General features: G+C 47.6%; 1 protein-coding gene across 2 annotated transcripts in view; it reads right to left on the bottom strand.

Moving 5' to 3' along the window:
• Positions 1-26,264, bottom strand: part of PYCR1 (pyrroline-5-carboxylate reductase 1) — a 209,674-nt gene extending 183,410 nt beyond the window's left edge. The window contains exon 1 of one of the 2 annotated variants that reach the window (XM_069655308.1): positions 26,226-26,264. Coding sequence is in view for 1 of the 2 variants with exons in the window: in XM_069655307.1 (XP_069511408.1) it covers positions 367-382 (16 nt within the window). In the remaining variant the exon portion in view is untranslated. Of the gene's footprint in view, positions 1-366; positions 496-26,225 lie in introns of those variants that run through there. The other variant, XM_069655307.1, reaches the window with a different exon arrangement.
• Between the last annotated feature and the right edge of the window lie 949 nt (positions 26,265-27,213).

Raw genomic sequence — 27,213 nt, 5'->3', positions numbered from 1 at the left:
GCGGTCTTTGGTCGAGACATGGTATACCCCTTTCCCTTGTTAGTCTGCACCCTACCCTACCCTACCCTACCTTCCCCCTGCCTTTGTAGGTTATCATCCGCCTTTACCCCTTTCATACATACAATCTGTCCCACAATAATTTCCCTTTAAGACTGGGACAAGGAGGAGGCAACTGGGAGTTGTGCACACTTCCATTCACTCACACCACTTTAGTACTGGGACAAGGAAGAGGACTGTGGACACTAATTCCAGGGCGCTCCAGAGGCTGCAAAGGGGCATATGAAAATACTGAAAAATAATAATAATTTAGCGTTTACATAGCGTTGAGAAACTTCAGGTATCTGAGCGCTGCTTATTATTACTCACGGTGTGTGGTGCTCATTTATCGACCTCGGAAGGATGAAAGGCTGAGTTTGGCCCTGCTGGGATTCGAACCTGCGTCAGTAGGCTCTGCATGGATGTCAAAGCGAGCGCTCTTCTCGCTGTGCTATCGGAATGAACTGAAACTGATGTTAATGGTGTTTGGAAACTGAATTGAGGAATTTTGAATACTGAACAAACTGCAAAGTAATTTTAAGAATGCAACAAAAACTATTGAATACCAAACTGAAAGAAAGTTATGAAAAATGTATGACAATACAGCACGAATTAAAGCAAAGTGATGAGCGCTTACAAAGTGAAAGCAAGCAATGAGCATTTATAGTTAGAGTGAAAGCAAATAAAAGAATACTTATGACCAGAGTGAAAAGCAAGTGATGAGCACTAATGGGCAATGTGAAAGCAACATGGTGGAAAAGGAGGAACACCACAGAGTGAATTGTGTGAAATACAAATTGTGGCAAAGCCAAGAGACTGCCAAGGAGAAACAACAATGAAAGTTGATTTATGACACAGGTTGAGAGAAAGAAAACCTGTGTTGGCAAGAAAGTCCAAAGAGAACAAATAAGGAAAACAAAGTGCTAAGGGTTATTGGTTGCGTGACCTGTGATGGATGGACCGTGTGGTCGACAACTGTGCCTACACCGAGTAACCCCTACTTGGAAATATCCAAAGAAAGTCAAGATACAGAAGCAGTATTGTAGAACAAGTGCTGAAGTGATTGTTCTTTTCTTCATTCTGTATAAGCTATTGTTGCGCTGACCTACACGTCGTGGACCCGGACTGAGTCTCGAGGCTCCTGCGGATTATCTCCTCTTCTGCTGCCTGCAGTGCTCATTTGCATACTCCTCTGTGGCCACGCGACATTGCGAATCCAGGGTCCCTTATATATGCCTTACTGGTCCCCACTGAGGGGCGGTGCGGCGGGCTGGGACTCCCAACTTCACTACGGGTGTGATCTGTCTGTTACCCCTGGGCTGGTAGGTGGGAGACCACCCCTAGCCCTTCTTGAGCCTGCACTTCAGTTCTCCTTATTCCCCCTGGATCAATGTGATGCGCCTGAACTACTCACCAGTATGCCACAATATCTCCCGCCAACCTGTTATGATTCACAATTGCAGTACATTTTGTCTGATCCTATACCGGGCCCACGTTGCCCCTGCTGCTGCCGGCACCGGTCCGAAATGTAAAGGCATTCCTGCCACCCCTGCTAGGAGGTTTACTCAGCTAACTCTCATGCAGGTCTGGCTTTGGGCGCAGACCTGCCAACTTCTATATTGGCGAGACTCACCTCAGAGTGGTGTACTGCTTCTCTGACTCTGGCTCACACGAGTAATGCTGCTCCTTACTCGCACATCGTCCTCAACATGGGGAACCAAAAAAAGCAAGCCAAGATGGATCAATTTGCCCGAACAGACCAGTCCTCATCACCCCCTCCTTCTGGCCAAGAGATCGTCCAGGTTGATGCAGCTGCTCTGAATCAAATGCTACTAGCCCTAAAAAGTAGTACTGACATCCCCGGGGTTAAGATAGATGCACTGACATGTAAAGTTGACACCTCAGCTATACAAACTGATAAACTATGTGGCCGCATGGCTGAGGTGGAGCAGCGAATCGGAGAGGGCGAGAACAAGGTCGCCATATTGCAGCGGGAGATGGCAGAGCTTCAGCAAGCAGTGAAAAATGTAATGGCTAAAAATGATGAGTTGGAGGGGTGGTCCAGGAGGAACAATATTCGAATACTTGGGGTTCCGGAATCGACAGCTATAGAGAACATGGCGAAGTTTACAAAGTCCCTCCTGATCCTGGAACAACCTCCAGTAACAGCTATGTTTATGGTGGAAAGGGCCCATCGTGCATTGGGCCCGAGGCCCCCTCCCGGGGCCGCTGAGTGCCCGATTATTGCCAAGATTTCTAATTACCGGGGTTGGGGCACTATTCTCCGTGCCGTCAGGGAGAGGGGAGGGCTACGATGGGGATCCTCTATCACCCGCCTGTGCCCCGACTTCAGCCCAGCAATTCAGGAGCAGCGAAAAACATTTCAATCTGTCAAACAAAGCCTTAGAAAGAAAGGGGTTAAGTATGCCATGCTCTATCCGGCCAAGCTCTGAGTGCAACACAACGTATCCACTGTCTTCTTCACCTCGCCGGAGGCTGCGGAGGGCTTTGTCCCGAACCTTCCGGATCCTGAGAACTCCCCAAAGGTGCTCACCGCGTCACCCTTAAAGTCCTCGCAGCCTGATAACCTCAGCGGTTACGATTATGCAAATCTGCGACAGTAAACCCAGATTTTAGAATGTGCTTCAGAGAGAAAATATTATGTGGCCTCGAACACTAGGAGCAGCCTGGCCGCCGCTAGCGCTCCAGGTTCCGCAGACGTTGCAGATTGTTTTCTTGAGGTTATGGATCTGGTTGGGTATGGGGGTGGGCTGGGGGAGCCAGTAGGTTGTAGTTTCTGGCATGGGTGGGTTTGGGATGGGGGGTTACTAAGTAGGGGGTTGTTCTGTTTGATGTTACCTACTATACAGATGCCCCAAGAGTCCAGGTCAATATACACAGTTGGGAGCTGGCCAACTCTCACAGTTGCACCACAGCCTCTGCCACGTGCTGGTACATACCTGAATACTCTCACTGCCACTAAACTATCACAAATGCCATGACTGCACATCAGTTAGGTGATCAGCGGGGGAAAACAATAGCTTTAATGTCGTGGAACATTAGAGGGTTCACTAATGCCAAGAAAGCACGTCTAATTACAAATTATTGTAGAAACCATGGGGTAAACATATTATGTTTGCAAGAGACGCACCTTGCTAAAGGAGCCGCCTTACCTAAACTTGCGGGATGGGGGGTACATAGATATGAATCATCTTATACTTCACACTCAAGAGGCGTGGCTACATATATACATAGATCTCTACACTACAGACTGCATCAACAAATTGCAGATAGGGAGGGCAGATACATACTGGGCTGGTTCGACCCGGACCAGGGAGGCTCCCTGAATGTCCCTATCACTGAAGAGGAAATAAGGGAAGCTATAAAATTGCTCCCCAATGGGAAAGCACCCGGCCCAGACGGGATAACAGCCGAATTCTATAAGGCGTATGAGGAAATGGTAATACCACTAGCATGGGCTGTAAAGAAAGAGTAGCACCCGTCGAGCATTGCTGAGATTGAACGCCCCGACGAGACCCTAGTTAGAGACTTGCAGGGGATTAACGACGAATTCCGAGCATACTATAGGCGATTGTATACGTCCCGCCCCGGCCCTGGACACGACAAATTAATTCAGTACCTTGATGAGGTTGCACTGGGCTGGTTGGACCCGGACCAGGGAGGCTCCCTGAATGTCCCTATCACTGAAGAGGAAATAAGGGAAACTATAAAATTGCTCCCCAATGGGAAAGCACCCGGCCCAGACGGGATAACAGCCGAATTCTATAAGGCGTATGAGGAAATGGTAATACCCCATCTCCTGGCTATGAACGAGCATGCCTTCTCCAACGGCTCTCTCCCAGAGACTACCAGATCGGCTCTTGTGTCTGTGCTCCTTAAACCAGGGAAAGACCCCTAGCAATTATCCTCTTATAGGCAGTTATCCCACATTAACACCTACAATACGATACTATCCATAATTCTCACTGCACGTATCCTACCCCACATGTCGGCTCTGGTTCCTCAGACGTTGCGGATTGTTTTCTTGAGGTTATGGATCTGGGTGGGTATGGGGGTGGGCTGGGGGAGCCAGTAGGTTGTAGTTTCTGGCATGGGTGGGTTTGGGATGGGGGGTTACTAAGTAGGGGGTTGTTCTGTTTGATGTTATCTACTATGCAGATGCCCCAAGAATCCAGGTCAATATACACAGTTGGGAGCTGGCCAACTCTCACAGTTGCACCACAGCCTCTGCCACGTGCTGGTACATACCTGAATACTCTCACTGCCACTAAACTATCACAAATGCCATGACTGCACATCAGTTAGGTGATCAGCGGGGGAAAACAATAGCTTTAATGTCGTGGAACATTAGAGGGTTCACTAATGCCAAGAAAGCACGTCTAATTACAAATTATTGTAGAAACCATGGGGTAAACATGTTATGCTTGCAAGAGACGCACCTTGCGAAAGGAGCCGCCTTACCTAAACTTGCGGGATGGGGGTACATAGATATGAATCATCTTATACTTCACACTCAAGAGGCGTGGCTACATATATACATAGCTCTCTACACTACAGACTGCACCAACAAATTGCAGATAGGGAGGGCAGATACATACTGCAAGCAGGGGAACCGCTTGGTGCTAAGCTCCTTCTGATAAATGTTTATGCTCCCAACACCGATTCTCCTGAGTTTTTTCACCAATGTGCCAGGCATATACACGTTCCCCGGGTATGGGGTTATATGGTCCGGGGATTTTAACATGGCCCTTACGCTTGATGAGGACAGATCCACTACCTGTCAATTATCCTTACCGGCCGCGGCAAGGGCCTGGTCTTCCATATCTCGGTATCATGATCTGAGCGATACATGGCGCTCTCAACACCCTGGGGTCCGGGAATATACTTTTTTCTCGGGTGTACATGGCAGCTCATCTAGAATTGATTACATTATGGCGTCCCCTCTATAATCCGAGCTGGAACAGAGACAACTATATTCCCCCCCGTACACTGTCAGATCATTCCCCTGTTCTCCTCCGATTCATGCCTGTGGAAAGCCCTCAAACTTCTCTCCGCTGGAGATTTAGAGCGGCTGCCCTAGAAGATGTGGACTTTAGGTCGGAGATATGTCAGGACATACAGACCTACTTTAACATCAATGATGACTCGGTTCCAGACCAGGGCACGATATGGGAGGCATTTAAGGCCTATCTGAGGGGGTGCTGTATCTCTAGAGAGGGTGGGGTGCTTAAAACTATCCGCAGGTCGATGCGCATTCTGGAGGATAAGATCCAGGACGGTGAAAATAAGCAGGGCTCTGTTGATAGCGATACGCTTCGGTGCGAATTGCAATCTCTAAGAGCGGAGCTCTATCAATTGGCCATGAGTGAGGAGCGATATATGGGAGACCCAATCGTGACGGTGCGATATGGGGAGGGGTACCGCCCAAGCAGAACCCTAGCATGGGCTATAAAGAAAGAGCAGCACCCATCGAGCATTGCTGAGATTGAACGCCCTGATGGGACCCTAGTTAGTTGCAGGGGATTAACGATGAATTCCGAGCATACTATAGGCGATTGTATACGTCCCGCCCCGGCCCTGGACACGACAAATTAATTCAGTACCTTGATGAGGTTGCCCTGGGCTGGTTGGACCCGGACCAGGGAGGCTCCCTGAATGTCCCTATCACTGAAGAGGAAATAAGGGAAGCTATAAAATTGCTCCCCAATGGGAAAGCACCCGGCCCAGACGGGATAACAGCCGAATTCTATAAGGCGTATGAGGAAATGGTAATACTCCATCTCCTGGCTATGAGCGAGCATGCCTTCTCCAACGGCTCTCTCCCAGAGACTACCAGATCGGCTCTTGTGTCTGTGCTCCTTAAACCAGGGAAAGACCCCTAGCAATTATCCTCTTATAGGCAGTTATCCCACATTAACACCTACAATACGATATTAGCCATAATTCTCACTGCACGTATCCTACCCCACATGTCGGCTCTGGTTCTTCCAGACGAAGACGGGTTCATACCCGGTCGTTCTACCCAACATAATTTACGGCATCTCTTCACCCTCATGCACAATGTAAAACCCTACTGTACCAATAGCGGTGGCCGCTCTCGATGCGGAGAAGGCCTTTGATTCGGTTGACTGGCCCTTTCTCTTTGAAATCCTTAGGCAATCCGGGTTTGGCTTAGCGTATTTACAGTGGGTTAAACACCTTTATACTGCCCCTAGAGTGGCTATATACACTAACGGGGTGATGTCTGAACACATTTATCCCTCCCGTGGCACACGTCAGGGCTGTCCCTTCTCCCCAGTCTTATTTGCTCTGGCCATGGAGCCCCTTGCTTGTCATTACCGCGACCTACACGCACATAGAGGTGTTCGCCTCGGTGCCCACCTCGCCATCGTGTCCCTATACGCAGACAACATACTGTTGTACGTTGAGCACCCGCGGCAGAATCTCACTCCCCTGGTACATAAGGTGATTAGGTTCGGGGAGCTGTCGGGACTCAGGATCAATTGGTCCAGGTCCGAAGTACTTTGCATAACTCAGTGTACAGCAGGCCGATATAGGTGATGAGTTCTGTTGGTGCCCCCAGAAGATACGATATTTAGGTATCATAATATCCACCATACAAGACATCCTGTACAGGGACAACTATGTGCATGTATTGGAGACTCTAGAGCGGAGGGTAAAGGCATGGTTACTACTCCCTATATCTCAGGCAGCTCGCATCACATTAGCGAAGATGGTAATTCTCCCTAAACATTTGTATATATACAGCAATGTGCCCGTCTGGCCCCCTGCGCAATACTGGTCCCGGATCCGAAGATGCTGACGAGGTTGGTCTGGGCTGGGAAACAGCCAAGGCTAGCTTACACCACTCTTATAAAGCCCTACAAACAAGGCGGCCTGGAGTATCCAGACATGTATCTTTACTATCTAGCCGCCCAGACACAATATATTGCAGGGTGGGTTGCCCCTAATCCTGAATCGCCTCATTCACATTTGGCTAGATCTATTAGCGCACCGGATGACCTGATGGGCCTGTTATGGAGTACTTGCGAGACCATCCCCAGGGGTGAGGTTCAACCATTGGCTATAACCCCTTTTTGTGACCTGGGAGGAACTTAGGATAAATGGTGAGCACAATGCCCTGACTCTACTGTACTACTACAGGCTTAAGGGGTATTTTGAAAAATAAATGGCCCGAGTTCCCACGTGCTCCCAGCCTCCACCATGCCAAGTGCTACATTGTGCAACCTCCATCCCCCCGGAAGCTAGTTTCCACAATTTATAAACTGCTTAGAAACGGGAAGAGTATTCCGACCCACAGGTATAAAGAAATATGGGAAACGGTGGAAAACTATTTGTATTCAGTCTCGCTACACATCCATAAACTCGCGCTATAGGATGATTCACTACAAATTTCTTCATCAGATTTACTACTCTCCCGCTGCCCTTAGTAAATTCTTCCCTGATAGCTCCCCGAGCTGTAAGAGGTGCGGGATGCGAGCTGCTACCTTTTATCATGTTGCCTGGTGTTGCCCCCGCATTAGACCTTTTTGGAAAGGGGTGGAAGATGCAATGATAAGTATGCTGTCCTTGCAGGGGGAATACTCTCCGAAGCTGTGGCTCCTAGCCCTGACTGAGGGGAGCAACCGTTCTGAGAAAAGGCTGCTGGGTATGGCTTCAGTAGTGGCCAGATACTTAGTAGCCGAAACATGGGGGAAATCCAACCCCCCCACATTGCCAAAGTGGCTCGAAGTCATGAGTCAGTCTGAACAGTGACAAACTAGATTTTGCCTCTATCCTCCCACCCCTCCCCATCTGCCGCCCATTCGACTACTGGCCTCCTTTCTGACAATATCTGATAGACAATGCCTCGACTTCCCAAACCCCCACATCCACTCCAGAGCGTGTGTAAGAGGGATCGCCACTATTCTTTTTGGCCCCACGGGTATTTCAGTGGTGGTTAGCAGGACTACCTGAACTGGTCCTATTTGGAATTCTCCCCTGCTGAGAGAGAAACAGGCTGGCAACTGTGGAGCACGCATGATCCTGATTGTAATAATGCAAATGTATTTACTCTTTATAGAATTGTGTTTTCCTTTTTTCCTCCTGGCTAAGTGAGAGGTTAACTGGGCTCTTGTTAATATATGTTACATGGGGTGTTATGTGTACTTATTTGTTGAAATTCAATAAAGAAAGTTTTTTTTTTTTAAAAGCCTGGATGGTCACAAAGCTGAACTGGAATTCTTATTGAAAGCCAAAAGACTTTGAACTGATTGTAGTTTTGAAGCTGGAAGAGCTGACTTATTGGGGAAGGGACCCCGAGGCCCTTTTGGAACTGTGTTGAGAACTTGGGGAAGGACACCCAAGGCCCTTTTGAAACAGTGTTCAGAATCCGGGGGAAGGGAAACCAGAGGCCTTTTTGGAACCGTTTTGAACTTGGGGAAGGGGGAGCTGAAAAGAGAGCCAGGAGCTGGAAGAAGCTCAAAACTTTATTTGGAACACTGATTCTTGTTGCTGACATCCCTACACATTGTGTATCTTTAGCTGTGAGGGCAAGTATAGGTTTTGGACACAGACAGACTTCAGTTGAACATAACGACAGACTATCCTTATAGTTTCTTTAAGTAGGGAAATCCCACCTTAGCATAGGGCAAGTTAGGCGGTACTCCATCCTGACAAAGAAAATCAACTGTTTTATTTTAGAAAATTGAATCTGTTGTCCGTGTCCTACTTCATGATGCCTTCACACTTTGTAGATATGAAGACAGACTACTAGATAGACTTTCTCTGGTAAAGTCACAGATCGATCTATGAACGTTTGTCAATTTTCTTTTGCTGAATGGCTTTTTCATCCAATTCCTTTGCCGAATGTGCCTTTTTTTTGCCACAAACTGTAGGCGGAGAACGGCAGTACTGCCCCACTCTTTCACCCCGTCTTACTACATAACTTACAATCGCTAAGTTTTGGGTAAAACATTCAGCAAAACAAATTGATGCAATTTCCATTAGGCAAAAGTAGGTAGTAGCACATGGATGGATCAAACTAGAGAATTGGGTGAAGAATGCTCAGAATGCCTAGAAACTGAATGTTTGTCTGACATTTTGTACGATAATAAGGGCAGCAGCATTTACAACAACAAGAAATGTGCTCGGTGTTAGGCACATTCATGAGTGGCAACCAGATTTTACCCAGAAGGTAAAACCATGAAACATACCCTTTCAGGAAACGAGGAGAAGTCATACTATGACCAGTGTATAAAGAAAGAAAGTGGCCACAACTGAGATCCAACCCAAAAATGATCGTCAAAGATGAGTCTTCAAACTATTCCACAAGAAAATCAGCTGAGGGCAATACCAGAAAAGACTGTTCACAGAGCCCAGGGAAGAATCACATGGTAGTAGGACCCAAGATCCAAAGACGCCTTCCCTCCCAATTATCACTTTAACAGGCCAGAGGTACCAGTGGGACTCCACCTGCTACATTCACCCACATCTGGGAAGCCTCAAAGACAAATGGGTGAAAGAGCGGTGGGGTCACAAGGCTACAAACTGGAAATCTCAACACTGGGCTCGAGAATTAGGTCTTCCATGTGGTCTCTGGATCAAAGAAAGAGACAAAAGGGACATCAGGGTCCTGCTAAACGAAAACAACTTCCTCTCTCCCTGAGCCCCAAAGGTACAGAGGAGTGTACTCTCATAAATTGAATGGTTCTGGCACCCATTATAGAAATAACACATGAGAAATAGATTGAGGTATTCTCATAGCTAGACAATCTGATAGTAGGATGCCATCAGCGAACGTGTTCCGCACACAAATACAGCGAGTCTGCAAAGTACTGACTATTCACAGACTGAGAATCAACTGGGTTAAATGTCACCTATACCGGATCCAAGACTTGCAATTCACTGAAGCATGGATTCTTCACAGTCAATGGAGGCAGCTGAAGGACAGAGCACAGATGCTGCCAGTCACCCTTTGCCTTAACCTTCTCCTGGGGAAATACATGGCAGCCAGTAGTTGAGCGCTCCGGGCCACGTGGCTTGCTGTGTATTTATAGACCACTGCGACAGATTTCCTCTTTATCTTCTACATGAACATTTCCACAGCCATTGGGATTCAAAACCAGGCGACTAAAAACAGGAGGTACACATGGCACTGCAATGTTGGATGGAGAAGGCCAATCTAATCAAGGGTGCATGTTTCCTTCCTACCAACCCTCAGCACATACCAAGAGACACAAGCTCCATAGGAAAGACTGAGTGGGGTGACCTGGATGTTCAGGGTCAACAGTGCTGAACATGTCCTCAAACTGGAATTGGCTGAAATCTCAAAGATCTGCGACACAGTCTTCATTTTCTACAAATAATCACACTACCTGAGTAAGGACAGAAACTTAGGAATCCATGGACTACATAAACGCAATTGAAGAACAAGATATTGCACCATGTCAGAACTGGAAATACCACTGGTGACTTGTCACTTCCTATCACTGCAAGTCTCCAATATCCATGGCATGGACAACACAAGAGCAGACTAATTGAGCGGAGCATTCTCTTCCTCAGAACATCCACCCCCTCAGAAGGATGATATACATAAAGTTTGGTCAGCTGTTACAATTTATTTTTCTCAAGGGTGCCTCCTCAGTTGACAAATTCTGCTCCCGGTATGCCAATTCTCCGGTGTGGGGGATGGATGCACATTCGATACTGTGCCTGAAACAACCACTATATGCTCTTCACCCCCCCCGCACCTCCCCAAAGATACCAAAAAAGCTTCTAGCAAGGAAGGAAAAGTGCTAAAAGATCTTAGTTATGTTCTGGGACAGGAGGTCCGGTTTTCTCGGCTAAGCCAACTTCCATGCCAAAATCAAGTCAACCCTCTACCTTGCAAGCAAATTCTAAGAATTCAATGGCACTTTCACCCTGGTGTTCACCGCACTACCTACTATCCCGCCCTGAGTGTCCAACTTCTAGGATCCTTCTGGTCCTACAAGTTGGCTACACCACGGGATGATCAGGTTCTAGACTGAGAAGCCACAGTGGGTCGCCATTCTGGATTTCAGGGACTCGGAGGCAGGGTGGGTGTCCAGCTGCCTCGGGGAGCATGCGCAGGCTGCTAAAAGGTTTTCACTTATTCATGCCTAGAGCCACGTCGCCATTTCCTCTTTGGGATCTTCCATTGGTATTGAGGGTTCTCCAAGTGCCTCAAGTCAGTAGATCTGAAATATGTAACCTTCAAAACTTTTATTTTGCTTGCTATTACGTCAACGCACAGAATTGGGGGCTGGAGCACATTCCTTAAAGTTAAATCTGAGGCCCTTCTAGTCAGAACTAGGTTTTAAACCAAAGGGATTTCCCTTTTTTCATAGTTTGAGGTCATACTAATAACTTTTCAGCCTTCATGCGCAAGTAAGGGCGCGGGGGCACTCTCTTCACCTTCTAAACGTAGAGTGAGCAGCACTGTTGTACTAACAATAGGAATATGAATTACATATGTCTAGTAAACGACTGGTCACCTATGGGCATACAGGTTAGGACAAAAAGGCAGCTTCTTCTTTTAGCAGGTTCATTGATGGCACCATTTCCAGTGGATATAACACCTAGACCCCCACACACTTCACTCCCCCTTTACCGATATGCCACTACCCACGTCCCCCCGGTTCATCCCTTTGTTTGCTGACAAATTGCTCGCCCTCCCCCGTTGTTTAGCTCCACGCTCCCTTGTAGCTCCGCTTCCCTCACTGTGTACTTGCCCCTATGACTTATAAAGCGTTCTGTTGCTTCCTGAAGTGAGGTCTGCACTCAACTACTATATTAATAATAATAAGCCAAACCAGAAGTCCCAGTGCAGTCGGGGTCCACTAGGACAATGGCTTCCTCTTGTGCAGAATCTGAAGTGTTCCTGCTCACTGACATTTATAGGGCCCCTGGTCTAAAAGGATGACTTTAGAGACCATCCTGGAGTCACCTGATGATCATCGAACTGCACTAGAAGTCATTCCCACATCAGACGTCATCACGCTGTTAAAGTCATGTGAAAACGTCTCAGAATGGTGGGTGATGATTTGGGGATGAGCTTAGGATGACCTGCTGATCACTTCAAGAGATTCTACGTTTGTTCCTGATGATTTGGGGCTGATTCTGGGATAACCTGAAGATTACTTCAGAACAGAGTTTGTAGGATGACATGCAGAGTTAATACAGATTGTCATACCGCTTTTGCTTAGTTGCACTTGCGCTGAATCACCCCCAATGTGGCAAGGGTAAAGCTTGAGCTATTTTGGGTCAAAGCGGAAGTCATAGGCCTAAACATAGCATGCAACCCCGGGGTGAGAATCATTTGCCATCTCCGCCAAAAACAGGCACGCACCCAGCACCCTCACAATCCCCATTGAGGCATGGGTAAAGCTTGAGATCCTATGTTGGGCTAATGTGGAAGACAGAGGCCTAAACATAGCATGCACCCCCTATGTTTGAATAATTTGCCATCGCAGTCAAAAGCAGGAACCCAGCACCCTCACAATAAATACATTTCCTTGCTGACTGCACCAATATATGCCAGTATTCCCATATATTCATTTGCACAGCATTCATATTTGCTTTGCGCATAATCCAACAATCAATTCAACAAACATAACCAAAAGAACCTCCAGGATTAAAACAAAACCAAAAGACACATAGGATCAAAAATAAAAAAAGCAATAAACAAACGGAACCACAAAGTCCCATCAACCGAGGTTTCAACTACCCACATCCTACCAATACAAACCACAAACAGCAAAGACTAAAGCGAAAAGACCAGGAAAAACACTGATCGAAAGAGGAGGACGGCCACTCAAAGGAACGCAACACACATATCATGCCTCGCCGCAAGAAAGACAAAGAAGTCAGAACAGACAACAGATATAATAAGAAAACTCAGACCACTAGGGAAGGCACTGACCAGCATGATCCCACAACCTCACAAAACCTGACAATAAACATCCCAGATGGCCCAAGTGACATACAAATAACAGCAAAAATATTACACTGCTCGCTACCTGTCCACGTATGACAACGTGGTAAACAAAAACTGCATTGCAACAACGAGCTGACGGCCAACAAAGCGTCACAAATACAGACCCATCAAGGACACCAAACTGAACACAACTAATAAACCATCGCAACCCAGTCTCCACCATGGACAATACCCCAACCAGAACAAGGGACAAGTTGAAATCCATCACACTCTACACCCCATACATCACCAACACTGGAACAACAGAGGGGTAGCTATCCTATTTACCACCCGGAACAAACCGGAAGCAACCAATCTCCCCAAGAGACCTTATTGGTCTACTCGACAAAGAGATTGACCAACAAGGAACCACTCCACCCAACAGACTCAACCGGGGAAAACCCACCTGGAACGGAAACCCAACCAACACCACACCGGTTAGAACAAAGAATACTAACAGCAACCCGAAAGGGAAATCAAGCAAGCTACACTGCGGCCTCCTCAATGTTCGATCCATGGCAAAACACTCAACAGAAATCCATGACCTATTAATCGAAAGAGGCATAGACGTGCTCTTTCTTACAGAAACCTGGCTATAAGACAACTATAAAGCCATCGCGAACTAAGCAATATGCGACAATTATAAATTAACACACACCAACAGAAGAAACCGAAGAGGAGGCGGAATCGCAATTATACACAAAGAACACGTCCAAGCATCTCGAATCATCACATCCAATGTGGAAGACTATGAATCCCTCCTCATCAAGAGGGAACTCAACGACCAATCCAAAGTAGTATTCCTCCTGATCTACAGATCACCTTCTTACAACTCCAACTTTGCAACAAAACTAGCGGACAAGGCCGCCATACCCACCACAACAACCTAGTCATACTGGGAGATTTCAACATATGGTTCGAAAAAGAAAACGAGTACACAGCAAACTCCTGGAAACCTTGCAGTTCAAGGAAATAGTAAATGGATCCACCCACGACTCCGGACACACCCTGGATGCAGTTTTATGCAGGGAAGGACTGTGCGCATCAGCGCCACCTACAGCAATGGTGTGGAGTGACCACTACTTGATATCATTCTACATCACACCCCAAACCAGCTTACCGGCCAGGACGGGCTTACTCCACACTAGCAAGAAAAGAAACTGGAAGAACTTATGATAGGATATTCTATTTATAGCGCACCCACACACAAGTGTTTCAAGGCAAGGGAGGGGTATAAGGGAGGACAACGATCTTACTAGGCCTGGTGCCATTGAGAACACGCAAGTGCAGGGAAGAGGGAAGGGGAAAGTGCAAGGGGCTGGGGAGGAGTGGAAAGTGCTGAACACATGATCAAACAACAACAGGTAGCACGGCCATCAGGTGGCAGGTACAAGAATTAAGCGCAGGGTGTCTAATAAGTGCAGGTAATGGGACTGTACAGTTGCATATACAGACCCAAGTGCAAGGGTTGCCAGGAGGCAGTGCGGGTATGCAGCTGGGTGGGCAGGGATCTGGGCCTGGATTCAGAGTACCCACTCTGAGTGAATAATTGTTCCTATAGGCCCTAACAAACCTTCTAGAAGCAACCGTCCCAAGCGAAAGAGATACCACCAATACAAACAGATACAACAGAATGCACACTCGACAATTGGATCACCAAGGCCCTTGCCCAAATAGCACCAGCTAAAGATTTCAAAGCAATACCAAAACACAAAAAAACCTGCCAGCAAAAGGGTTCACAGAAGAACTGAAAAACCTCAACAAAAAACAACCACAACATGGAAACAAAATGGAGAGAACAATACACCAGACAAGACAAAATTAAATTCCAAAGACAACTCAAACTCTACAAAGCCACACTCCTAAAAGCAAAAACAACTAAAAAAAATAATAAAACCTCAACTACGTCAAGAATACGCAAACAATCCACAGAAAGAGCTCTTCAAAATCGGAGATTTAAAAAAAAACTATTCCTGGAAAAATTCCATAACCCCGCCACAAACACCTTGTGACAACATCACCAACCATCTGAGAGCAAAAATAGACACGATTCAGGAGACAATCAATCTAAGCGGGGCAAATACAACTGCGACCTCCGGACAACAGATGCCAGACGAAGTACAGATTACAACAAAACAGAAAAGCCTAGAACCATTCACAGAGGAAAGTTTTGCGATACTGATCAAGGGCACCAACCAGGGGCAGGATCTCCGGGGGCCAGACCCTGCCCCTGGACATCTTCAAAGGAATCCTCAACCACAGAACCCCAGGGACACGCTTCCGGAACCTAAATAATCTATCACTCAAAAGAGTAATAGTACCATCCTCCTTCAAATCAGCATGCATCAAACCAATGATAAAAAAGGAATCAGAAAGCACAGAAGACCTAAGCAACTACAGACCAATATTCAACCTGCCCTACCCAGCGAAAGATTCTGGAGAACCACATCTACAAAATCCTTCATAAGAACATTGAAACATACAGAATACTTGACCAATCACAAGTTGCTTCTGACTGATGAAGGGAAGAGAATGAGCCCTTCTATAGATATGGGACGATCGATAGAGCTCTAAATAAACGCAGTCGACGACACCCAATTGGCCCTCATTTTATTGGAAATATCAGCGGCTTTTGACACAATCAGCCATGCAACATTAATAAAAAGATTGATTGAATGTGGCATACAAGAATCTGCACTAAAGTGGCTTACCTCATTCTTAACAAACCGAACTGAAAGAACCTACCTACCACTGTTCACCTCAAACAGCAAAAATATACCTGCAGAGTCCCACAGGGTTCCAGCATCTCCCCTCTACTTTTCAACATTACATGTGCCCACTGATGAATATCATTCGCTCCCATGGGCTTACTACCTAAAAACTACGCAGACAGCACACAACTGATTGTGAAAACAAACAGAACACAGGAACAAAATACCAACCTCAACTGCCTTACAGACATGTACAACTAGATGACAAAAGACAACCTCAAACGGAATCCGGCAAAAACGTAATTAATGAACTCACCCGCAGGATTCGACGGAGGGAACCCACAACTGGATTGACCAAATGGCATGGGAACGCAACCAGAGACTTACCATGGAAACGCAACTCACGCAATCGCCAAAAAATGCTTCTTCCTTCTTTGACTTCTCAGAGGATTGCTCCACTACCTCTCCTTCCGCCACATAACCCTCACAATCATATCCCTGATACTCACAAGAATTGACTACGCAAACAGCCTCTACCTATGAATGCCAGAAAGACTCACCAAGAAACTCCAAAGGGTGCAAAACAAAGCAGCAATGGCCCTACTAGGACTAAACAGAGGGACCACATCACCCCAGCACTGAAAAGTCTACACTGGTTGCCAGTAAAAAAAAACACATCAAATTCAAAGCATGCATCGCCCGCAAAGCCTTGCACAGACTAGGAGCGAAATTCCTCCAAGACAAGATTAGATAGTATCGCCCAGGAAGGGAACAAAGATCCAGCAACGATCAACAAATAGAGGCAAAACACTATGAAAAAGGGAAATTCAGTGGAACAGCGTTCTCACATCTAATTGCTAACACCTGGAACAACATGCCCAAAGTAATTAGAACAACAGAAGACCACATCACCTACAGGAAACTACTCAACACCTGGCTAGTCAGCAGACAATGACAACCTGGAATGGACACCAGCAACAACAACACCGCAGACAAATTAGAGAGGAAACGAGAGGGGTCAAAGAACCACAAACAAGAACCTGGCTAAATACCTTCAAGCAGCATCAAAAGGGCCGTCCCCGAGAGAGACCACAAAGAACTGACCGACTTTACTAACCCTCTTCCCTTCCTGCTACTCCTACATAACTGACACCTCTAACACCAGATCTTGGACTAGCCACACTCCTAAACATACAGAGAACCATTACTATGCCGACATCCAGAGTGAACCACCCACATAGCACAATACCATCTAAAATGCAAAACACCAAGATACCGGACTACCTCACAGCTATGACCATCTGTGACTCTGGATCCTTTATGGACACTATCTAACCAGTGCACACAACCAACCCATCGTAACCACACAAACCTAACACCAACACAAAACACCACCACACACCCGAGGCACGGAATCCCACCCATACGGTTGTATTGCGCAAGGCTGCTCACAAATGACCACAACAACACTCACAGATGCCAGTTCCTCCTGGTTCTGAACTTATCCTCTCAACCTTTTCCCCACTAACCCCCCACACTCCTTTTCTTGCAGAGCCATGCGAGCGCCTCAAGACTGCCCCTTGGTGGTAGCGGTGCGTGGTACAAATCAAATTAACATAACATAATGCCAGTAATGATACTATAAGAAAATATGCCCAACATGGCTCTGCCACACACTCCTGTTGGCTTTGCATTTAAAAATGTCTGGTCACAACAAGAAAACATGTCCAAACTGGATGCACAATGCAGGCGAGATGAGATGCCAAATAATGCTCATCAGGTTTGCTTTACCCTTGATGCCCAGTGAAAAAAGCCACACCACAGTAAGAAATGGCTTGACTGGCTGCCTGCCCTAAATGCCATTCTAGACACAAAATAACACTTATGCTGGCTTTGTCATAGAATCCCAGTAAAAGCCACAGCAAAGAATGGGTAGAGTGAGTGCCCCAAAATGCCAGTGCAGCCACATAAAAGCACATCACATCCTTTCAACAAAATAAAAAAACAGCATTTTGTACTGGCATCTATGATGGATACCCATTAAAAAGTGCATTGCGAATGGGATTCTAAGATGGCTGCCGAGGGGAGAGCAGCGTGATTTTGGCGCTCTCACCCCAGGGCCAAAGACAATAAAGATAGATTAAAAGAGCCTTGCCCAGACAGGGATTTATCAATGTAGGCTGCAGTGGAGTGCAGCAGCCCGGATCGCTGGGAGACTTCAGCAGTGGCGGGTGTGCGGGCTTCATCTCTGCCTTGTCTGTGGTGCGGAGGCACTGTGCCCGCAGCAGGTGCAGGCCGAGCTGAGAGACACACTTGCAGAACGCGAGCAAGAACTACTTGGGGGACCCAGGGCAGCTGAGGACCCAGTGCGGCTGTTAAGTGGGGTGGACGAAAGCATCCGCTGTCAGACGTAAGAGGCACCTTTCAGGAAGGTCCTGCCTGCAATACTGGAGGCCCACCGGGCCTGGATTCATGGAGCGGGGGATCCCCTGCCGCAGAGCACCAGTGAAAAGACTGAGGCGGGACAGAACCGACCCTGCGCCAGAGAAGCAGCGTCTCATCGTAGAGATCAGGAGGATTTGGAGGGGCCATACCCATAAACCCACTGCTGAGAGCTGTGCAGGGGAGAAGAGCACCCGGAGCAGCCAAGGGGCACAGGAGGGGCCGCACAGCTAAAGTCAAGAGGCAGAAAGGCGGCGACCCTGAGGGGCTTGATTCCCCCCTCCACCCCTTGTGGAACAACCATCACAGGTCAGCGTGTGCCCTGGCCCAAGGAATGGGTGAAAGCAGGCCGTGGGTGGCCAGTGCAAGCAGTGATCAGCAGCTTTGAGCAGAGTGAAAGTGAGGAGTGGGGGAGAGCTTTGAAACCAGTACTTTGCAGAAGACCAGGGGAGGCCCTGTGGTGTTATAGCCGGGGCGGCTGGGGGCCCATTTAAGATAAGTTTAGGATTTTGGGGCCAGCGCACCCCCATCCAGAAGCATAGCAATGGAGCAAGAGGTGCACTACGCATAGGAGACAGTGACCGGTGAGGCCCTCCTGGGCCAATCTGGAAGCCGAATAGAGGGCTAAAGAGTCCATCTACATGCGTGGTGGGCAAGGAAAAATGAGAGAGAGGCCATTTGGAGGGGCACAGGGCAGAGTGATCCTGGCACCAGGGCCAGGAGGAGGGTCATTTGAAACCTGAGGAGGTCAAACAGTGGCTCACCAGCGCACAGTTAAAGGGGAGTTCCAACCCCGCTGCCTGCACAGTCAAGGGCGGACCCACAAAGCGTCAGAGGGAGGAGGTTCCTACACCCTGAAAAAGTGGCAAGAGGTACGAAGGTTGCGACATGATATCAGGGAGAAGAGGAGGGGGTCAGGGCTCCCCCATCAGACCTGCCTGCGCACTATGTCCACAAGGGGGCAATCTGCAGAGACTTTGGTGCAGAGACAGAGAGGTACCGGCTGGGGGATGTCAGGGGCCCGGGCAGGACAAGGTTTGGGGGAGCTGGCAGGCACTGCAAAAGATGAAGTGGTCACCCAGGAGGTCCTTTGCCAATGCTTACAGGATTTTGGGGGCAAGATAGCGAACATCATTCAATCGCAGTTCAGCATGATGCGAGCGGAACTGTCCCAATAGTTGCAAGATGTGCAGGGGGACATAACGAAACTAAAGGAACGGCCTGATGCAGCAGAGCGCACCATACAAGAGGATGGCAGAGCAATTAGCAAGGGTCATACAGAACCTTGAGACCCAGAGCAAAGACCTTGAAAACCGCTCGAGAATACCTAACTTCAGAATAAAAGGCCTTGTTGATGAGGTGGCAGACAAGGATCTATACACGATGGCGCAGTAAGTGTTTGCGGACCTGCTGGGGGTGGAAGACTGGTCAGGAATAGGGCTGGAGCGCATACACAGAGTGGGGCCAAAGAAGGGAGAGCCAGGGGCCAGACCTAGAGATGTAGTGGTGGCCTTACACAAGTACGGGCAGAAGGAGAAGGTGCTGGAAGGAATGGTTACAGGAAGGAATGTGGCTGCCTGGAGAGCCAGATCAATCTGCTACAATAGTTCGGAACTTCAGCTATTCCAGGACCTAGTCCAGATCAGCGCCACGCTGAGGGAAAAGGGAGGTTACAGGAATTAATGTTGTAGCCCACCTGGGGGGCAAGTATCGGGGGATGTGGGTGGTACAGGATGTCTTGGTTTCTCTACATGGGTCTAGGGGGACCTGCACGGGTTTACTCTGGGTTGTTGCAAGGGCTCAATTCCAGAGAAGAAGGGTCAGGGGAGCTAGAGGCTGGTTGAGCCCACCCAGAGTGGAGGGGGTGGAGGGAGATCCCAACAGCAGCCACCCATCATTAGTGCCAGCTGCACGGTAAGAAGACCATGGGAAAGAGGGAAGTGCTTCGGGTGACCGCTCACAAAAAGGGGGCTTATTTCCCCAGTTAAGAGCAGGGAAGGTGGAACAGTTCTTGGGGCAGGTGGAAGTCGGGAACTATAGCCCTCCAAGAGATGCACGTTCAGAGGCGAGACAGGTATAAACTGAAAATCAATGGGTACCACCATCTATTCCAATCCAACGCCCCAAGGAAGACGGGGGTTTAATCGCTATTCGGGACATCCCAGGCTTCCACGTCATAGCATAGCTACAAAGGGGACACAGAGGGTAGTTATTTGGCATCCTCTTTACAATGGGAGAGTGGGATATATACAGTGGAAGCAATCAACGCCCTCAATACTGGGCAAGATGGGTTCTTGCGGGCGACAATGACCAAATTGGAGGCTTTTGACGAAGTGCAGATTATATTGGGAGGCGACTTCAATCTGGCGTGGGACCCAAGAGAAGAATGGAGCGCAAGGGTGTTCCAAAACCAGGTGACGTCATCTGCCTGCTAGAACGAACACATGGCCCAAATTGAAGATGGTAGATGGCTGGATGGAATCTGAGGGGGCGGGGGCTACACCTGTTATTCCCACGTTCATAGATCCTTCAAGGATAGATACTCCTGGATTTCGAGGTCCCTATTGGGTAGGGTCACGGGGATAGAGCTAGGAGTGATCACCCTGACAGACCATGCGCCCGTAACGATTACCTTAAATATGGGGCAGAACAAACCAGGTCAGGTGTATGGCGGTGGAAGCTGCCTTGCAACATCCTTAAGGATGGAGTCCTATTTGAGGACATAAAGAATAACATCTTGGATTACTTTGCACTTAACGTATCAGAGGGTGTACGCGACCCGTGGTGTGGGACACGTTTAAGGGTACACTGAGGGGGGAGCTTATCGCGATGAAGTGCCAGAGAGACAAACAACTAGGTCTCTTACAGGAGGAACTGGAAGCTTAACTTAAACAAATAATGGCTCAAATGGCAAATAATGCGGGGAGTATGCTGCAAAGGACATTTCGGTTGATTAGGGGGCAATTAGATAGTCTGCAGACTAGAGCTGCAGAGCGTTCATTGCTCTACCTCCAACAAAGGTCTTATGTCAAAGCCAATAAGGCGGATCGACGGTTAGCGAGGTTGATTAGGAAAAAAGAAGTGTTGAGGTCAATCCTTAAAATATAGGCAGGGGGGGCAAGAACGTATTGCTTTACCTGACATCATTTCGGTCTTCTCTGAATATTATTCATCCCTGTACACATCAGATTCCCTTGAGGATGAAGCCCAAAGGAAATACCTGTCCCGGAACTTGAGGGAGACCTTACAGCTGAAGAAGTAAGGACAGCTATAGCTGCCTTGCCATCAGGAAATGCCCCTGGCCCGGACGGTTTTCCAGCGTGTTTCTACAAAACCTTTAGAGCGGCACTGTTACTGCTCTTAGTCCAGCTCTCCAACTCTTGGGGAGGGGGGTGCAGAATGCATCACCCCAACAATGGAAGAAGCCAAGGTTGTGCTGCTCGCAAAGCGGGGTAAGGATGTCAATCTATGCGGTTCGAAACGGCCTATTGCCCTTATTAATCTAGACACAAAGATCTACACCAAGGTTCTGGCTTCATGCCTGGATAAGCTCCTCCCCAAACTGATTGATCCTGACCAGTCAGGATTTATCAGGCATATGCAGACCATGCATAACATTTGGTGGGTTTGTCATCTGATTGAAAAGGTAAATAAATCTAGAACCCCTGCAATCATACTAGCGTTGGATGTCTAGAAGGCATTGGACCAGGTTGATTGGCCATTCCTCTTCCATACCATGGAGGTTATGGGATTCGATTCAGAATTCCTTTAAATGGTAAGAGCTAACTACCCAACTCCCTCCTAGCACCTGGCAATCAAAGGGCAACTTTCCCCAGAGGATCAAGGTCTCACGACGCACTAAACAGGGTTGCCCACTCTTATACACCATCCACCTGGAGCCGGGCTTGGCCAGCATTATGGCCCACCGGGATATTAGGGGAACTCTCTTTGGGCGTGAGGAGCATAGAGTCACAGTGTTTGCTGATGACAAGCTCGTCTTGATCACAGAACCACTAATCTCATTCCCAGGAATCTCACGGGAACTTCTCTTTAGGGAGGTGGCAGCGTTTAAAAATAAATAAGTCAGAGCTATTAAACATGACCGCCCCTTCAGAAAAGGTTTAGGAATTGCGGGGTACACTAATAGATGGGTGGAATCCGGCATTAGATATTTGGGGGTTCAAATTACTGGTTCTCTGGGTGCTCTTTACTGTGCTAACTACCCGACTTAAACGGAAAAGCTGCACCAGCTGCTGGCGGAATGAGTGCCCTTGTCAATATCCTGGATGGGGAGGATAAATGCCCTTAAAATGGTGATTTTGCCAAAATTCCTGTGCTATTTCACAGCCCTGCCAGTGGGGGTTCCCCAAGGTTTCTTCAGGACCCTTAAAAAACATGTGGGGTAATTTATTTGGAACCGCAAGAGACCTAGGGTAGCTATCCAGATGCTAATGTCTGACAGAAGCAAGGGAGCACTAAACTTCCACATCCATTTCCTTGCTGCTCAAATCAGAGTGATCCGCGATTGGTTCAGGGGTGATGGCGGAAAGGTCTGGTGTCGAATGGATAAATCGGTGGTGGGCTCGCCGCTAGACATGGTGTTGCGACGACCCAAGAGGGATAGACTTGCAAACATGTACTGTAGCAGAATAGGGACCCTAGTGGGGGACTCATGGGATGACCTGGTGCAGAGGGTGAACTTGACCACCTTCCCCTCCCCGTTGACATCTGTTTAGGAATCCCCGTTCACATTGGGTATGGAAAGGAGGGCCTTCAATGGGTCGGAGGCGGCAGTGGGCCACAAACTACATGACATGTTCTCGGGTCCAGACATTAAATCCTTTGCACAGTGCAAGTAGGACTTTAGGCTAAATGAGGGGGCAGAGGTATCGCTACCGACAACTGAGGCACTGGCTTACGAACCCAGTGGTCAGGTCAGCGCCCACCAGGAATCTCACAACCTTTGAACGGTTCGCAACGATGGACACAGGAGACAGGCATTTGGTAGGAGCATTAAATGAGATTATACCAGAAGGGGCAAGGAGCCAGGCATGGCACTATATGGAGCAGTGGGAAACTGCAGTGGGGCAGCCACTGGAGGGGGAACTTTAGACTCAGTTATCGGCAGATATCCCCAAGCTCACGCAGGCCATACAGATTCAGGAGGTGTGGGTTAAGATAGCTGCCGAATGACATCTCACCCCAGAAAAATGACAAATTCTACCCAACTGCGTCAGCGCTCTGCTGGAGGGATGTGGAGAACTGGGATTGTGGAAGCATATCTGGTGGGAATGCCCAGTCATACAGCCTTATTGGGATATGATCCGTGCAGCAATGAATTGTATATTTGGGAGTCAGATGCCGGACAACATAGGGATGGCCATCCTGCGAATGGGCCGTGTTCTGACAAATCTACCCTCGAAAGTTCAAAGAAAGACATATGTCATCCTGATCGTGGCAGCAATGCTTGTGGTGGCACGCAAATTGAAACAAAAAGCTGTCCCCACAGAACACGAAGGGTTAGTAAAATCTGGAACTTTGTGGTACTGGAGTGGGGGACCTATTCGATTCAAGAGGATCACCAAAAGTTTCTCTCGGACTGGGACATTGTCCTGCATCACCTGCAGCGAAACCCGCGGGCTGCTTGGTGCCCAAGGAAAATGAGATTGCTGGGGCTGGTGTGAGTACTCGCTTCACTTGGGGAGAGTGTCTTCACGGGAAGTTGGGAGGAGATATGGCTGAAGTTTCTAGGGGAGGAGAGGACTATGGGGGGGTTCTCAAATGGTGCAAGGGCCTGACCTCCGGCTGCCAAGAGAGCTGGCCACTCACAGAAACTTGAGACCGGGAGCCATCTACAGAGTTTATGGACTCAGGGGGAAGGGGAGAAGAGATGGAGAGGGTGGTTAGATGTGCTCTTACTGTTGAAAATGCAAATGAAATTAAAAAAAATCTTTTAATGCATTGTTACTGTGCTGCCTTAACCAGCTAAAATCAGCTCCCTGGCCCAGCACCAACACACGCACATTCTTTGACTCAACATTCACTCACTCATTTCATGAAGGATCAGAGGTGACCTTCCCATACATTTGATACCCCCCTGCACCTGTTCCAAATAGGCATGGGGAAATGTTTTTTGTTCCCTGTGCTTTGAAAAGTGCATCTCTTTTGAAAATCGGGATTTACTTGAAAATGCCCAGAACACTCTTTCCACCCTCTGCCTTGTGCAGTTGTGCATTTGGTGGGAAAAGAGCACCTCAATGTGCACAACTATGATACACACATTTAAATGTACTTTGTGCATGGTTCACCACCGTTTTGGCGTAAGTCAAGTGAATGAGCACCCCATCATTTGCACTAAACACATTTTGAAAATCGTGGCACGATGGCTTATCCCAACAGATCACTTCTTTATGCTGTACGTTCATTTCAGAGGGTGTGGTTCGAGGCGTTAGAGGGGAATTAAGAATGGGAAAGGACACACCAGAAGGAAAAGGTGCATGGGATTTTTATGACTGTTTCTGCAGTCATTAACCCCAGATTTGATCATGAGCAGGTATTGTGTTAAATACCATTAGCTCCAGAGCAGATACTGTGACTGGAAGTTAGCCTGAGTACGTACTGTGCATGACATCATTCTCGCAGACTAGGTATTGGGTCTGTGGTTGTAAGCCCTAGGGCAGGTATTGTCATAGGTAACGGACTAGCAGATACTGTATCAAACGTCATTAGTTCCAGGGCAGGTGCTCTGTCTGGAATCACTATCCCAGATCCAGTACTGTGTCTATAATTAGTTGCCCCAGCGAAGGGATTGTCAGATGTAGCCGATGAACAGGTACGTACTGTATTTAGTCATTAACTCCAAAGCAGGTATTGGGTCTGCACTCATTCCCCATTGTCCCAGGGGAATCATTACTTTCAGAGCAGGTACTGGAACTGGAGACAGTACACGTCTGCAATGATTAGCTGCAGCAGGTATATGCATATATAGTCACTTACACCAGAGTAGGGTCTGTGTAGTAGCTGCACAGCAGTTACTGCGTCTGCGAGCAGGAGTCTGCAGGTATTATTAGATATGTAGTCACTTACACCAGATCAGGATCTGTGTAGTAGCTGCACAGCAGTTACTGCGTCTGCGAGCATGAGTCTGCAGGTATTATTAGATATGTAGTCATTTACACCAGAGCAGGATCTGTGTAGTAGCTGCACAGCAGTTACTGCGTCAGCAGGTATTATTAGATATGTAGTCACTTACACCAGAGCAGGGTCTGTGTAGTAGCTGCACAGCAGTTACTGCCTCTGCGAGCATTAGTCTGCAGATATTAGATATGTAGTCACTTACACCAGAGCAGGGTCTGTGTAGTAGCTGCACAGCAGTTACTGCGTCTGCGAGCATGAGTCTGCAGATATTAGATATGTAGTCACTTACACCAGAGCAGGGTCTGTGTAGTAGCTGCACAGCAGTTACTGCGTCGAGCATTAGTCTGCAGGTATTATTAGATATGTAGTCAGTTACAACAGAGCAGGATCTGTGTAGTAGCTGCACAGCAGTTATGAGTCTGCAGATATTAGATATGCAGTCACTTACACCAGAGCAGGGTCTGTGTAGTAGCTGCACAGCAGTTACTGCCTCTGCGAGCATTAGTCTTCAGGTATTATTAGATATGTAGTCACTTACACCAGAGTAGGGTCTGTGTAGTAGCTGCACAGCAGTTACTGCGTCTGCGAGCATTCCAGAACCTGAACTGCACCGTGAATGAGCTTCGGAGCAGGAGCAGCTACTGTGTCTACCAATACCAACAACAAAACCAGGCTGCCCCGTGTAATTTCAAAACCAGATTTTTAGAAAGTCATGTACTTACAATGTTTAATTTCAACATGTGATGAGTACAATACAACGAATTACAGTTTCAGCTGGAGTATCTTACCTCAACGTCAATATAACAGAACGATCTAAGTTGATGGATGCTAAAAGAAATTCATATACATTTCACTATAGGAGCTGGATCGCACGCACTCACCTGATGCTGCCTGCAAACTGAAAAAGAGGCCTTATGGTGCTTTCATTATCAATTGAAACAGAATTTTAAAGTCTCTATGAGACCCAATAGCATAGTGTTGGTTTAAAGTTTGCCGACACTTTATTAAATGCCTTTAAAGCGTCATGACGTGTTTCTGAAATGCCGTTAAATCGGCTGCCAGCAAGGCGGATTTATTATTTGCATAAGCATACTTGCATGTTTTCCACCGCCAAATGGCAGTGGCTTTTTGCTGTATTCGCGAGCTTGCATCACGGGATTTCTACAAAACTGTACAATGTATACGCCATGTTCTTCAACCTAGTCTGTGCAACGAGGAGTTCGCTGTTTGAACAGCAATGAACTCACCCAGTTGGAAATTAAGCCCATCACAGCTGCCTACATATTAGAGAAACAAAAACCCTGGAGAATTACGTCACCCGAGCCACGTCCACGACACAACAAAGCTCTGTCCACCGCCCACGACCATATATATATATTTTAAAAAAAACACTACTACCAAGCGAAGAAAACAGGGCAGTTTTTCTCGAAGATAACAATTGCATTAGATGCAGGGAAACCTGGTAAATGAGTCAACTTTTGTTTTCTTCCTCGCCAGACTTCACAAAGCATTTATTTCCCTCTGAAAGGGGAATGCAACGTTATACACAATTTTCCACACACTCTGCCAACAAACCCAGGCACCCTCGCAGACGTGCATTGTTTATATACATTCTATAACTTGACAGGAGAGACCACTGGATTTTCAGGGACATTAACACGACTGTCCCTGAAAATCCAGTGGTATTTCCTGTCAAGTTATAGAATGTATAGAAACAATACACGTCTGCGAGGGTGCCTGGGCATGTTGGCCGAGTGTGTGGAAAATGTTCAGTGCAAAATATCATAAACCATATCGCAGAAACGTGCATTATTGCATGTTGTTCGCACTCAGACAGCTAATGCAGGAATGTTTATGGCTCATTTACAG

This window comes from Ambystoma mexicanum, chromosome 3q (genome assembly GCF_040938575.1).
Source record: "Ambystoma mexicanum isolate Mex_15411 chromosome 3q, UKY_AmexF1_1, whole genome shotgun sequence".
NCBI lineage: Eukaryota > Metazoa > Chordata > Amphibia > Caudata > Ambystomatidae > Ambystoma > Ambystoma mexicanum.
Note: the sequence above shows the minus strand (reverse complement) of the source record. Positions and strands in the feature narration are given on the sequence as shown.